Source organism: Zonotrichia leucophrys, chromosome 4 (genome assembly GCF_028769735.1).
Source record: "Zonotrichia leucophrys gambelii isolate GWCS_2022_RI chromosome 4, RI_Zleu_2.0, whole genome shotgun sequence".
Classification (NCBI taxonomy): Eukaryota; Metazoa; Chordata; class Aves; order Passeriformes; family Passerellidae; genus Zonotrichia; species Zonotrichia leucophrys.
Genome location: NC_088173.1, coordinates 17,960,069 through 17,976,352, shown reverse-complemented (window position 1 = coordinate 17,976,352; position 16,284 = coordinate 17,960,069). Strand labels below are relative to the sequence as shown.

General features: G+C 38.4%; 1 protein-coding gene across 2 annotated transcripts in view; it reads left to right on the top strand.

The window, feature by feature from the left end:
* GALNTL6 (polypeptide N-acetylgalactosaminyltransferase like 6) overlaps window positions 1-9,705 on the top strand; it is a 427,406-nt gene extending 417,701 nt beyond the window's left edge. For both annotated transcript variants that reach the window (XM_064710656.1, XM_064710658.1), the window contains exons 11-12: window positions 2,987-3,136; window positions 8,997-9,705. In XM_064710656.1, coding sequence (XP_064566726.1) covers window positions 2,987-3,136; window positions 8,997-9,164 — 318 coding nt within the window. In that variant the 3' untranslated portion in view covers window positions 9,165-9,705. The remainder of the gene's footprint in view (window positions 1-2,986; window positions 3,137-8,996) is intronic.
* The last annotated feature ends 6,579 nt before the right edge of the window (window positions 9,706-16,284 follow it).

The following is a 16,284-nucleotide window of genomic DNA, read 5'->3' as shown; positions in this document are numbered from 1 at the left end:
TTTACAGACTCTGGTATGAGAGAAAGCAAAAGAGAAGAATGAGCATCCACTGAGCCAGGACAGAGGATTTCTGGGTCCAGCAGGGAACAGTGAACAGCAGCCCCATGTGTTGCAGGTGAAGAATCAGGCTGCTGTTAATGATGTGTCTGGGAATTTTGTGCAGCTTGTTTCAAATCAACAAGCAGTCAGAAATGAATGAAGTACAAAAAGGGTACAAAAAGGCTCAGCCACTTCTTGTAAAATCTGACACAGTTTGTTCCTAACGAAGGAGCAATGAAATCCAAAGTGACAAGTGCTGGCAAGGCAGAACATTATATACTCAGGGCTCCAGCTTATAACATGTAGCATTGTTGGACATTATGCAGCAGGGATATAATATTTATATTGGCCAGATTCAGTTTTAACTAGAGGGAAATTGCTGTTTAAAAGAGGAAAGCTTAGAATTATGAGATTGGAAAGATTGTACATCTTCATGTTGTGTCTGTAATTGCAAGATCTTAATACCACTTGGGTGTATAGAGAAGTATAACCTTTTTTCTGATTTTTTTTTCTCTTTTCTCTCTTAGTCCTAAAACTGAGTTCCTGTGCCTAAAAAGGTTGGGTTTATAATATCACTAGGGAGAAGACATACTTGTTGATTTAAAAATAAAACTTTTTTTTTTTTTTAATGGGAGGATAAAGAAGGAGGAAAAAGAATCTAAGCTAGTCTAAGCATTGATATCTAGTATTCCACAGATCTTCATTTTCAGTGGAAGGGAATAAAAGCCCTCTGCTGTTACTATGTCTTGACTTGCAAACAGGAGACAGCCCTGGCAGTCTTCAGAAACCACAGAGGAGTGGAAAAGAGCAAAGTAATAGTTTGGGTCAGTATCATTTGATTTAAAGGCTGGCTTGAGCTCTTTCAGGTGTACCGATGCATTCAGTGGGGTACTAGTCCTCAGGCCAAGGTCCAGAGAGCAGCAAGAATTGGTCCCTCAGCTCACAGCTCATGCACAGAATGAGAAATTTGGTGAACCACCCACTGGGAAAGATGAGGCTGGTCCTGAAATAGAATCTCTCTCTGCAGTAGTACTAATGAGAGTGAGAATATCACAGAAGCACTGTTCCACACCATTCCTCTAGGTATTTGTTATTCATCACTTTGAACTCTAGGTTTATTATGTGTCTGTAGAAAGGTAAAGGATAAGATAAAGAAAATGGCTTTTGTTGGCTTTTCGTTAAAGGAAAATTGTCTTAGGCTTCTCTTTTCCTGTAGAAACAGCAGCATTGTTTTTTCTCTGTACCAAATCTTACTTCTATCTTTGCTTGTGAAATGATGTTATTGTAGGGAGTCCATGATGATGCTTCAAAGAAACATGAAGAAAAGTGGGATAAGATTGAACCTTTTGAAAAGCAGAAATTGCTTTGAAAACAAGGGTAAAGCTGTCCACTGCATTTTACTGCAGATAAATGTAAAAGGCACTCTGGGAGATGGAAGAAATAAGCAGGACACACAGACAGATTAAGAAAACACTCTCTAGAACACCTATAATGCAGACATAAATAGGGAGTAACAGCAGCTAACAGAGCAAACAAGGGCTTACAATAAGACACAAAAAAAAAGGTAAATATCCTGATATATGCTTGTATTTAGGGCCTATAAGCCAAGAGAGACACTAAGATCTTTCAAATATGGTATTCAGATGGTGCAGCATTGACGAGGCAGTATTTTTAAGAGGTGTTTCTTTTAGGAAGACTATGGAAAGAAGATCACTATAGCAATGAAAAGGTTAAAACCTGGGAACCACTACAGAATTGTTCAGGATCAGACCCACATGATATTTATTAAGCTTTAGTTTATAGCTGGTTCTATCAGGGAATGTACACACTGGAGGAGCAGGGTGCTAGATAAGGATGAAAAGGAAGCTGAGATGAGGTGTTGGAGACAGTCTGAATTCAGTCTGGGGAGCTGCTTCTCTGGATAATGAGCTTGCGTGCAGTTGCACGTGAACCATCTCAGCTGAACAGTTTCTGCTAGCAAAGTTTGCTCATTTAAAGAGAGCTTCACTTTCTCAGTGTTAGTTTCTTTTTTTTTTTTTCCTATGGCAAATCAAAAGTCATGCAGAAAGCTGAAGAATAGCACTCACTCAAAAAATGAAAAAAAAGAAAGAAAATAAAATAACCTCACAGTTCTTGACAGAGCTTCTAGGTAGTAATTTACAGCCTGCAACCTCTTTTCTGCAAGGATAGGTCCATGGAAAGGAAAATGCACTCCACGTCTTTAAATTTGATGCTGTCAGAACTGTCACCTTTATCTGATGATTGAAAGACTGCAGTGTCACAGCATCACTTCAGACAGCTGGTGTCTAATTGAGAAGGATTCCTCTATTAACTGTGACCCTCCATGACTCCTCTCAGGCAGTGAGAAAAAGGGGGTTGACAAGCTGCCTGTAGCTCACATGTTTCAAAGTAGAAAGATGAAGATCATTTAACATGTGTTGTTTGGGGGAAAAAGACAGTTGAGAGAGGCTGTGGTAACAGTGTCCCTTATAAACAGAAGGAAACTGCTCATTAAACACAGGAGAGAGGCTGTGATGGGAAAATCTCTCTGGGCAGCTTGTTCAGACCCAAATGAGGGCTAAAGGAACATCACTGGCGGCACTTCCTGAGTCCTCCGGAGCTGGAATCCTGGTGCATACAGGTGCTGCTTTAACTGGGGTAACTGAAGGCTTTAATGCAGCATATCTCCTCTCCTCTCTGCAGTACTGTGTCACTAGAGATTTCTTCCTTCCCTGACATTGGGATTGTGCCTTCCTGGGATATGTTCTATATGGCCACTGATGCACTTTAATTAAGGCAGCTGGCATCACTGAATCGTACACAGGCAGGACCTATTTAACCAGCACCTGGGGTGTGCAAAAAGGGCATCCTGCATTAAACTTGTGTGTGTTATTTCAAACGTTTTTCACTAATAATATATGATTGAATTGCCTGATTGTTTTCCCAGCTCTTCACCTTTGGTTGGAGAGAAGACATCCGCCCTGGGGAGCCACTTCACACCAGGAAGTTCTGCTTCGACGCCATCTCGCACAGCAGCCCTGTCACACTGTATGACTGTCACGGGATGAAGGGAAACCAGCACTGGAGCTATAGGAAGGTCAGAGTCACTGTGGGCTTCTTGGAGGTTCAGACTGTCTTGAGCCTCTATTCTGTTTAGCACAGGCTTGTGCTTTCCTGTCAAAGCAGTTCTGTTTTAAAATCCACCACATCCTATTCCAATTTAATTTTGTGGTAATCTCTGTAAACATATTCATGTTCCTTTTGAGCATTCAGATATTTAGGTCAAATTTAAATGAAAATGGATCTGATCCAGCTCAGAGGGTGTCTGTATTGGATCTGTTCCCTGAAAGGTGTTTTACCATTCTGGCGCTTCAAGATGCTTGTGTCATTTTAACAGAGGCACTTTGGAAATATTTTCATCCAGTGTGACAGCAGCAAGACATGCTGCTCATGAGTTAAATGTACTTTACTACATTTTAAAGATTATAAGTGGCAGGAAAATCTCCCCCTGAAAACCAAAACAAACCAACAAACAAAAAAAAACCCAACAAAAACAAAAACTCACCCAGCATTAAAAGCACTGCTGTAAGCCCAAAGGAGGCAGGAGTTTATAAACTAAAGATAAGCAGCTTAGAAACTATTTTGATCTGCTGAATTTCAGCCCATTTTTATAAATCACTGAAAACAGGAGGTCAAGCTAGAAACTGTCAGAGTTTCAGTTGTGGTAAAAAGTCCTGGTAATGCTACTGATTTGTTGTTGTTGCTGTTTTTATGGTTTTTTAATAGTTTATCAGCAAGTTGTCTTGATTAAAGATTTCATTAGTAAACTATTTCGTTCAGAATAAGGATTTCTCTGAAGGGCTGAGGATTTCTCTCACACATGCTCCAGTTTCCTTTGACCATTGTGCCTTGCCCTTCACCTTGTTTAAGCTGGGGCCAAAGAAGCAGGAATTGATCTTTGCCAGATAAACCTCAATATTGTTTTCTAGTTTAAATATATATATAGTACAAAACTAATTCAGAACCATTAAAAACAGGTTTCTCCTGATGCTTTTTTTCTGAGTGCCTACTTATTAGCTTGTGCCTTTTTACCTTATTTATGTTGCAAATTGAGATCCATCATAAGATTTTCCAGAAATGTAATCCCTTTGAAGCTGAGGTATTATTTGTAAGAAAGTTAGAATGTATGGGGCAGATATTTAGAGGATATAAATTGTGGTGGTTGTATTGCTGCCTATCTGACTTTATAATGCCATAATAATCCCTTCTTGCTTCAAAACCCTTACAATTTCTCTTTTTGCCTACCCAAGCTGCAAATCAAAAAGCTTTCATATTCTTAGCACTTCATTGTTGCTCAATATAGCCAGTTCATAAGACAAAATGCAAGTCTGGAGCTACACTCTGTAAGGCTCATCACCTTGGATGAGGACAGAATATAGCAGGTACTGAAAAAAATGACATTTGGAAAAAATACACAGTGTAAGTTTTATTAAATTCTCTGCACAGCTTCATTTTTAATTTCCAGGAGGCTGACAGGGCTCATATAAAAATTCTCAGTGCAGGACAGGCATTTCCATCTCAGCAAGAAACACCACAAAGTTTTGTTGTGATGGAAGTACTGACACATTCTTAACCATAACCGCAACCTGACAGCAAGCTGGTCAATTTGCATAAACCTTCAAGTTAAGAAACTGCATTGGAATAATAGAACTATATATAAGTGATTTTCTTTAAGCTTAGTTTTAGTTTGCTACACAGTAAGTATTTTTTAATGTTTCCTGTAATCTGTTTCCTCGGGTAAAGGGCAGATTTATATTAGAGATTTCTGGCAGTACAGCTACACCTCCAAAAACCTTACATATGATATAATCCTTTTCCAGCTCTGAAAGCATCTTGACAATAGAACTTCTAGTGTCTTCCCCCCTACAAAACAAAAACTGATCTGTGCTAGAGCCTTTTACCTAGGGAATGGTATGCTAGTAAATCTGCATCCTAAATAAATGAGAGTAACAATGTAGTTAAGAAAGAAACCAACTTTCTTAGTTAGTTTCTAGTTTTAAAGGAACTAACTTTCTTAGTTAGTTTCTAGTTTCTTAGTTTTAAAAGGAAACATTTTTTAAAATGTTTCCTTTAAAAAAAAAACAGAGAGCTGGTCAGCCACTCTCTTCTGTTCTCTATGCCACTTATAGACACTGTAGCTTCCTAATGGATGGTCATGTATCCATCCTGCCAAAAATTCTTCTCATGCTTTAGGAGAAATGACCTTGCTTGTCAATGTCTTATAAGAAGCCTAGAAACCTAATATGAAGCATTTCTTATCATGCTCTCATATTATTTCTATAAAACTAGAAGATAAGAGGTTTTTATTCATTTAAAGATGAGTCTCATGATTATTTGCATCTTGAGCCACTGATAAAAAGTTACAGCAGTGAAATGGTTACAAGGTGCTGCAAATGCTATTTGAAGCCAGGCACTATTTTCAGATTCCATATTCTTACAGCATAGAAATCGTAACAACCTGGTTTTGGATCCTGGCGAATAAAAACAGCTTAAATATTTTAGTGGCAAGTAGAATACATTAATATTTTACTTTGGATAAGGAGTGCTCTTCTGGAAAAAATCTACAGCCTACCCCCATTACGTGCACTTTGCTTCTCATTGCAGTGCAGTCTCAGAGCATGCAAAGCACATTCTTTTCAGATGAATGAAGCCAAAACTGCCACTAATAAACATGTGTCAAAAAACTGTTCTTATTCCCATACTGCTTAAACTACATCTGGGCAGCTATTTGAAAGTCTCATAAGTCTGCAATATTAAGTAATCAATTTTCTTAGGACCAATCTGAAATACTGGTCTACAGCCAAGTATACCTTTGAGAAAACCCTGTAAGAAGCAATGGAGCAGAATAAATCCAAGCAGTACTGCAAACATTGCTGTGGGTTGTATTGTAAATAGAAGAATGTGAGTAATGCCAGGACAAAAAATATTGGCACCATATTGGAGCAATGTAAGATATTAGATAGATAAATGTAAATAGCCTGTAATTATTAGATATTTGGGAGAATGATTTTAGCTTCCCAAGCTAAAGCTATTTCTTTGACTCTGTTTCCTAAGCATGCCAGAGCCAGTGATGAGCAGTGCCTACAAATTTCTGTTCCTCATAGTGAAGGAATATGCCTCTGGTTTTCAATGTAGCATCGTTCTGGTAGCCTGACAGGTAGTGCACTGATTCTGATAAAGTGTGATTCAGTTTATGTGCCGCAGATCCTCTACTGCTATTTGTAGAGCAGAAGTATCCAACAGAGGGCTGATTTAGTAGGTCTCTAAAAAGAAACAATTGTGCAAAATCAATTTCATTATATGATAATTCTACCCTGAGCCTAGTGATTATGCTAGACTGACAGCATCAGAACTGTACTCGGAAGACAGGGGTTTACTCACAGTCTCCTGACAGCTGCAGGGACAAACTGTAAGAGTCAGTTCACTTGCCATGCAGGAGGTGTGTAGATTATTCCCTCAGACAGACAAAGACATATCATAGAGTGGCTTTTATCATATGGACTTCAGTCCTGCTGAAGCTGCACCGGAGCTATCAACTGATTTCAGATAAACTACTACCAGCTGATAATGACTTCCAGTTGCTCTTGACTTTGGCCATAGTTACAGCAGTGACCTATAAGAAATGAAAGGCTCTGTGTGTCATTGCCAACCCCCCTGAACTGTCAAGACCAATTATCCGATGGAGGAGTTTCTCCTTCTGCAAATAATCTTCAGGCTTGCCTTCACGCAGAAGGAAAAAAAATATTCTGCTGTTTTCAGCTGTTAGAAATGTCTCCACAAGAGTGCTTGTGGTTTCTCAACATTGGTGTAAAGAGAAATTGAGGTGATAAATTAATAGGCCTTTATATATTGCTAAGTCAGTCAGAAGTTTTTCCAGAGTGGTAACTCTGTCCCTATTCTTAAAAGACACTCTTCTATCCTAATAACCAGACTCTGTAAATAAAAGCAGCAATAATGCTTCGCTCAAAAATTGCCTGCCTGTGATATTTCTGTAAGAAAGACTGCCAGCTCTCTGGAACGGCTTGAGTGTTTTTCATAGCAAGTTTTTTGTGCTGAAGTTGTTTCCTTTCTTCTTGTACCAGCTATCTTATTAAAACTTCTAGCATTCCAACTTTGACTTCCTAATACATTGGCTGGCCCTTATGCCCAGCTATACTGCAAGAAAAACCTTATGTCCCCTTCCTGAAGGTCCCATATCAGGCAGGTTGGCCATGGCACAGTCACTGTGTCCTGATTTTGGACAGCGCCACTGCATCAAGCTCTCGTTATATAGGAGGAGTTGGCAAGGTGCAGGTGGATGCCTGTACCTCCCCCTGGGGTGCCTGGCAGTTCTTGCAGGCCCACCTCATCCTAGTAGGGACACTGTAGTCTTTTGTACACAGTACAGCTACCCCCTTCTTGCAAGCTGAAGTGTCCTGCCTGCTCTCCTTGTAGAACATGAGAGAGAGGCCTCTACCCATTTGATTTGGTCCTGTCAGCTTTGATGGCATGCCTCTGAATTTCAGTCTGCTGGGGGAGTGTGTGTCATCCACTGCTTTTGGGGAAAGGCCAGTGCTGAAAGTAAAACAGTGTGAAAGGCAGATGTAACACCATCCCCCTCAGCCAGAGCACAAGGTACTTTTGACTTGGTTCTTTGTTGCATATATTAATTTTAAAAAGAGGCATTGTACTTTACCATTTTTTCACAAACCACAAATCAGTGAATTTAATCTTTCATAAATGAAAAAAAAAAAATTTTCAAAGTGGTTTTAAATAGCTGCTGTTTCTGTTTGTTGTTGTACTTTTTGTTGTTGGTGGTTTTTTTTGAATGTGCAGTATTTTTAAAGATAAGTTTCTATGATTGTTGCTCAGCACCCAGAGTACTTGTGTCAATTTTTAATCAATTGCAATTTGACAAGTAGATTTTTTTCTTATCACAAACTGGGCAAGCAGGCAGATCCTGGATTAGTATTAAACATATATAAATAGTGTCAGGGCAATCATTGGCATGGAGGGGAAAAGCCTGAATGTGGTTTACCAAGAGTAATCTGAAATTTATTTCAACAGATGCAGTATAGTCCCTGGAAACTTGCAAACCATCTAATGACTCCCACATCTGTCTTTCTAAAAACACTTGCCTACATCAACTAAGTATATTGAAACTTCCCAACTCACCACCTGCTCAACTGACTGCTTTCACGAAGATTCACATCAGGTTACTTACTATTCACTCCAGTTTTGTGAAGTAAAATTAATAAAACTAATCATCGTAAATATGCTTTTTTAAGCAACTTAATCCATGCCTGCCCTCAAAAAATCTCCATATGGAGCTAAATCAGTGTTAGAATTTCCATCTTATTGGGAGAGAGAGCGTATTTCAGTGGCTGGTTTTAGCAAGGCCACAGGCATTGAATGGGATGAGAACATCAATCCTGTGTCCATCTGTCCATCACTTCAGTTAATAATTCATTTTTAAAGTTTTCACCAAGTTGAAGATTTTAAAGCTCCCCCTGCCAAGAAACACAACCCTGTCAAGAGCAAGATTTCTCTAAAAGAGCCCCAAACAAATCCATTTTTCAGGTTCAGACCTTTAAATGGGCTTCAAGCAAATGCGTGGAATGCAGAGATATTAAAAGACATTCTATTTTTTCATTATATTATGCAGTTGTTAGTCAAAGACCAGAAGATATCTCCCTCTTTCTTGAATCCCCATTTTCATAAAGGATAATAGCCCAAGGGAAGAAAATTCCATTCTCTACAGCTTTCTAATAATAGCTGTTGTTATTACACAAGGTTACTGCACAGAGATCAAAAAATCATTTCAAACAGGGCTCTCTTAATCCATGTTCTGTAAAATTAGAACACTTCCAATGATTTGGCATTTGCTACTTAATTCTATTTTTTTTTTATTCCTGTAGGACAAAACTTTGTTCCATCCGGTAAGCAGCAGCTGCATAGATTGCAACCCAGCTGAGAAGAAGATTTTCATGAACAGATGTGATCCTTTATCTGAAACTCAACAGTGGATTTTTGAACATATTAATATGACTGTTTTAGAAAAATTTAACAGCAAGGCCAGTTCCTAGAAGGAAAAAAAAATTGAACACACGTATTTACGTACAGACTGCAGACTATATTTTTGCCAGCATCTGGGTCAAAGGAGTCAGGAATTAAATTTCCTAGATCCAGGAAATCTGTTCTGAGGATTAAGAAAATGCCACAGCAAGAGCCAGCAGGCTGTCCTTGTGGATATACAGTATCTGGACAACTTGGCCAAGAGCCTCACCGGATGCTGCTGAGAACTTCAGGCTGAAAATTCCCTTGCTGGTCAAGGGAAAAACTTTGTTTAAAAACTGTTTAAAAGTACTCCAAGTTAATAAAGTAAAACAAAACTCTAGAGTTTCTCAGGTCAAATCCTGCTGTAGTGAGTAGCTTGGAACAGATGCTATGATTTGGGATGGGTTTATGGTGTGCATGACGCCAACAGGAACCTGAAGAAATCCCAGGTTTTAGAATTAAACATGCTGGTAGAAGAATAATGATGTCCCAGCACTGCCTAGACAAGATATATGCTCTGTTGACATTCTCTTAATAAAAGGTTGGGTTAAGCAGGTTTAACCCTCAGAACTGCTGCAATTAATTTTAAATACCTCCCTTTTACATTCCATTCATTACCAAAATAGGAATGGTCGAAATCTTAGGGTCTAGAATTACACTGTAGTGAAGCATGAAATGAACTGTATGGTTTTTCCCTCACATTTTCCCCCTTCAGGAAAAATAAAGCAAAGCAATCAAATTTCTATATATGATATATTTAGCAATTGTGATTCAAATCCCATTGTCACACAAGGTGAGATTTTTTTTTAGTGACAAATGTAACAGCAGCAGCTGCAGCATAATGGAAGGCTTGTGGACTATCTGTCTTTTTTACAAGTAGAATCTTTACCAACATATAAATTAAAATGAAAATAGGCTGGGGAAAAAATCAGGAGGAGAGTGGGAAATAATTGCATACTGCATGCTGAACTAGGTTAGTCAAATTAATACTGGTATGCTGCCATCCTAAGAGCATGTTGACTCCCTGCAGTGCAGCTTAAAAGATCTTGCAGTGCTCCTGACACAGAGGAGTGGAGAGAAAAATTGACAAGAAATCAGTTGGGTGGTTTTGGAGTTTTTTAAGTCTGTGGTGGAAATCATGTGAACTTTCCACAGTGAGCGAGTGAATGGTATTGTACATGTCATGAGGGAGGAAACAAGAAGTGCAAGTCACACATTACAATATTTTGGTACTTTAGGCACAGGCACTATTCAGGGTAACACAGACTTCCATCACACTGATGATTATGATGGGTCCCTCAAACCTATCACGCTGTTGGAGAGAGAGGCCTCTAAAACACTTTAGGAAGGGTGTCAATGGTTCTCAGTTCATGCTGATGTGTGGAATGTGACTGATAACTTTGAGACTGTTCAAGGTAAGAGGGAGTATAAATTTATATCAAGTGAATATGTGGCTTTTGCTTGAAAGATGAATTTACAAATGAAAGCACTATAAATGAAGATAGATGACATCCTCTGTGCTGTAACTCCTTTCAGGTTCCAAAAATAACATTTATAATTAAGTTGCTTGTTTTGATTGCAGCGAGGTGGCTGACTAACCAAAATACTGGTGTGCAATCTATCCTGTTTTAAGGGAGTGCAGTGACTGTGTTTTGTTTATTTCTCCTTAAGCTGTGTTTATGCACAAAGAGCATTGATTTCATCCAGAGGATGGTTCTAGTACCAGTGTGCTATTTTATGGCAGCATATTGTAGTTGCAGGTCATATGAAAGTTTTAAGAGGGAATGAGGTCCTGTAGCATTCAGGATGTGTGCACTGGGGAAATTGTGAGATTTCCAATATATTAAGCAATTGCTGCAAGTTATTGAAGAGATCTTTCAAATAATTTAAAGGGATATGTCCACAGAGTTGTCGTTTAGTGATTTTAGAATAAGTGAGTTTGTTTAGGTATTGTTTAAATTTAATTTGAAGATATGGTGTGCTCAGGAACAGAAGAAGTAAGGTTCTGGTATAAGGATACTTCAGGTTTGTTTATCTGTCAGTACACAGAACCAGCCCAGCCACTGCAAACTCTCAGCTTTCCCAGATGTGGTGCTCACAGCATCATTTATTTGCAGCCTTATCATGAGGAAAGAGGGCTTGGGAAAAGAAGAAAATGGCTGCCTCAAATATAAATGCAGCCCTCAAGGTGCTGATTGTAACTGGCCCCAAACTGTCAGTCCTGGAAGCAGCACTGTATGCCCAGAATAGAGAGGCAAAAGAAGATTGCTAAAGCAGAACAGATTGGTAGAGTTATATCGTTCAGTGTCTGACTGCATCTCAGTGGTCTGATTTTGAGATGTCTGATGGGAACAAGGCTGCTCTTAGGGCAAAGAAAATCTATGCCTTTTACAGGCCTTGCTGAGTCATATTGCACAGCACCTTACACTGCCAAAGGAAGCCTTCCACTTACTTGTAGCTGATCACAAGTAGTAAACTCTAGCAGTTTTTGTCAAAAAGCAGTCCATATGACTGCTACTCAGATATTGTTGGGAAAGAAAACAGTCCTTGCACAGGATTCCTTCAGCAAAAGTTTTCTAAATAATAAATGGTCATCGCTACCTTCCAGTTCAAGTCTGTCTTGGGTGTTCTCCAAAGGTTTCCACTGATAAGAGTATTTCATTACTAATTTACCATTCAGAATTTCTCTTATTCTTCCTGCAAGCATATCTTTTCCAGCCAATAAACTTATGAACAATTTGATAGCTTGGAGAGATGTATCTTCTTCTGATAATTCTCCGGGAGCATTTAAATCTGACACGTTTTTTCAAAAGACTATGAAATTTCTTCACAGTTTTTTTTTTTTTTTTTAATACCAGGTAGTCCTGAACATATTTTAAATGTAGTGCACGGGTGGAATTAAGTAATGTGGGCTCATCATTTCAGTGGAGCTATACTGATTTCCCCAATTAATGACTTGTTCAGTTTTTTTCAATTTATTATTTTATGGCTTTAATCAAGATGTCTGAAAAGAAAATCTTTGTATCTTTAAGAAAGCTCATCACTATCTACCCTAAATGTTTTCCATTTAAGGCTAACTGGCCTTTTTTTTGTGGCCAGCAAAGTACTATAACTGGAGAGAGCATCTGGAGAAACTGAAGTAAACTCCAAGTGCAACTGAAACTCCAAAATAATATCTCTTTTCCTGCATATATTCCAGAATCTAAGCTAAACAGAGGCCCTGGGGGACAGGGCTCAAAGGAGAGGGGAGGAGCTGGGAAACAAAGCCTTTCATGTGTGGGAGAGTTACAGAGACATGACAGGATTTCACTTTCATTGGCCACAGTGTTATTTCAGAAAAATGAGATTGCTTTAGAACAAATGTTTCTGCAGCAGTATGGATATTTTAATGATATAATGCATTATTTCTGAGTGTGATCCATTTATGAATAAATGGTCTCTAGCTGCTGAAATAAGTCTGCCTCATGATAAAGATAGACTTGGCTTGAAAGGAAGCTGGCAAGCACTTAACAACCTTTGATTACTGGCAATTTACCAGGCATCAATGTCTCCAATGACCTTAGGGAAATTTTATGCCACATAGAAGAAACGTGTACAAATAGCCTGACCAAACTGATTAGATAGGTGGCACCTCTGCAGGAATGGATGTTACCTTTGTTTTAAAAAAAAAAGTCATAATCACAATTCATTTGCATTTTTACTGATAACTTCTGCAAGGGACTAGGTTAGGGAGACTCTTGTAGCCTACCTGGATGGATTGGAGATGGAGCATTTTAGGAAGGCAGTACTGACAAGCTTTCAGTATGGCTGACACCAGGGGTGCATTCCATTTGCTATTTAAAGAGCATCTGTAATGCTGATAAGCCAGTGCATTTCAAGAGAACACAGCATATATGGTTTTATTAATGGTTTTATTTTTCTTTTTAATCCATCAAGATTCATTAGGGAAATAATTTCAAAGCCCTTGGAAACAACACAAGGTGATCAGGAGTAACATTTTTATAGCTGGTACTGGTATTATAATGTTCATTTATTCCTTTGTTTAACCCCCTCCCAAATATGTTCCATATTCTCTTTAAAAAAAAAGCACAGGGATCCAAGAGTACTTTTACATAAAATTTTCAGGATCTTGCACTTTCTGAAAGTTTTGAAAAGCCTTTAGAAATTAGGAAATGTAAACCAAAAGGCAACATAAAAACCCAAAGAAAAATTATTAGTCCAATTATGTGTAGTGTACCAAGAGACTTTGCTAAATGTTTGCTAAGATAGTATCTTTTGACTGGAAAATTTTAGATGAATAAGTAATAGAGTTATTAAATCTTTAGTGTGTAGTGCTTTCTATTTAAGATTTGTAATTTTAAAAATGTAGTGAATTTGTGTGGTTAGTTGCTGACAGTTTTTTTTTTTTTAAACCACATGTAATACACAAATCTGTTCTTAGGTCTCTTGAAATATTTCTCTCCTCATACTTCCTTGTTATAATTCTGAATTATGCTGGATTTATACACTGGATTTAAGAAAATCTGAACATATGAAAAAATCTCTAAAAGGTAAGAAACATATGTAAAAACAAATAATGAGAAAGTTTAGCTAGAGAAATTCAGAGAAATGCATCACATTTCCAAAGCTTCAGCAGCATTCAGGAAATACATTTGCTTGTGAAGTTGTTTTCTGTTCTTTCAGTGTATCAGTAACATCAATGGTACTGCTTCTGGGACAGGACTTCTGAAACTGGTGTTACTAGCATTTGTTACTATCATCACGGTGCCAGAGGAGAAAAAATCTAGGAAGAGCTTCTGAAAAAATTGCATTCAAACATTGCAATCTGGTATGCCTTGAGATTTTCCTTGTTTCTAAGATTTGTTATCTTAGTATTTTTTTCTTTTTTACAGAACCTGGCAGTGCAGTAGGTGCTTCAGTGGGCCCTATGAAAACAAGACAACAGGGGAGCAAAGAGGACATGGGTTAAAACAATAATAATTTGTGTTTATCTAAATGTGTGTTTACCACAGCACTGTCCAGTAGGTTAATTATACACAAAGAGAAATTTGTGTATTTTGTGCAACCACTTTGGTTGGTGCTTCAGGGAATAGATGAATGAGAAGGAGCCTTGCAAAATGGGCCAGCAGAAAAGCTTGTACTCAGTAAAAGATGCAGGAAAATTCAGAATGATCCATTTCAGAGAAGCAAATGGATAAGACATTGAAATATATGTATAATGGACGGTGTACAGGATATGAGGGGAGCTGCAGTGAGGCAAGTCTGGTGAGTGGTACTATCTTAAAGATACTAAGACATAGGAAAGGAAAACTTGGTTCTCATTAACCTTAGTCCTCATTAATCTTAGCAGGATCCCTAACAGTGTGAAAGTAGTCGTTGATTTAATTAAATTAATCCTTGATCTCCCCACTAAATGACTCAACTTGGAAGGAACCACAGTCCAAGCAAATTTCTGCTGATCACTGTGGAGCATCTAATCAGCAAAAGATAGCACTAGGCACAGTTTAGTCAAAAACCAACTGGCACCAGAACTAAAACAATATTATCGACCCAAAAGATCTGTAGGCCTCTGGCATCCCTCTGTGAAAAAAAGATTTCAGTTGCCTGAAGGAGTGATTGAAGGTAATGATCCTAGATTAAGAAGATCAAGAATTGTGAGCTTTCAAGGGGGTGAAAGGCCAAATGGTGAGATTAGGAGATGGCAGTTTAATTGAGAGAGGAAGGGGGAAATAGATGGTGAAAGGGAAAAAGGTTTAATTCTGTATGTGAAGGAAGTATGACCTACAAGGGTCAGCCACTGATAATTTTGGATACCTCTTCATAGCAGGGCTTACATTTTTACTTCCATCATAAATATTTGGGAACTGAGAGGCAATCAAGCCCTTTTGCAAGGACCTAAATTTAGAATAAAGAGAACTTCCTAATCTGAAATGTATTGATTGTGAAATACATGATCACAAAAGAGAAAAGCTTTGATGGATGCTGAGTTTGTTCTGAGTTTTCCACTAAAGGTGTGTGTGTGTTCCTGAGGCTACTTTTTAGATAGTATGTAGAAGCAGAATATTATGGTCCATTTTTTTACCTCAGTTTAATATTTCTCTCTATCTCAGGCTTTTTTGAAAGAAGAAAAATGTTTATCTAAATTTTCCTAGGAAATGTCAACTTGGATTAGTGTGAAGTAGCTCTGCCTACTCCCTTTGCAGATCAAGATAACAAGTGTTTCTCTTTGGACATCGCATACAGCTCTTAAAGAATGTTGTATCTCTGCCTTCATGGCTCCTTGCAGCATTTGCCTCTTTTATGCATTTCAGTTTTTGTATGACTTTTTTTTCCTATTTTGTGTTTCATCCCTTCTGCTGACTTGCTATCTGCTAGAATCCTGGTCCTCTTTCTTCCCACCTTTCTGGTCTGTGCCAAAGGTGTTTCTTCTGTTGCAGATCCCTTCCTCAAGATAAGAGTGACTAAAGCTGCTTTGATCTTGACTTGGCAGAGCCTCAAGCCCTTTCACCTTGGGGTACCTGGCTTGTTCTAGCAGAGGGCTGGGGAGGAAAAAGGCACCTGAGGAGAAGTTCTGTCATTATGGACCAGTCTCACTACAGATTTTATCTGTGGAAGAGTTATAGCTCATAGCACAGACAGACAAACATCTTCGAGGGAAAAGAAATTGCTCTGGTGATCTACTTTTCATACATTTTCAAAATTCAGTGTTGCCCAGAGAGGGGCGGATGTAAGAGCAGGAAGCATCTTATTCAGTGGATATACTTTGTACAAATGTTTAGAACCAGCTGAATTCTTGACTTCAAGTTTTTAACTTTTGATTATCCCTGTTGAGCTAATACGGATACAAGAAACTGAGTAGAATTATTTTTTTAACTGTTTTTTTTTAATAAACCACAAAGGGGTTATGACAACTTTAACTGAAGGCATTATTCCAAATCTAAGTGGATGTGTAATCTGTAACGAGTGCATGATACAGGTTAACCTCTAGTCCAGCTGCAGAGAGTCAGAGGGGCCTTATTTACAAAAAGAGAGAGATTGTCCAATGTGCAGCAGCCTTTTGCTTACAGCTGTACAGGACTTTAGTTTATTCCTCAGAATGTCAGGAAAATCAATATCCGTAATGATTCCCATTGTCAAAGTAACAGCTGC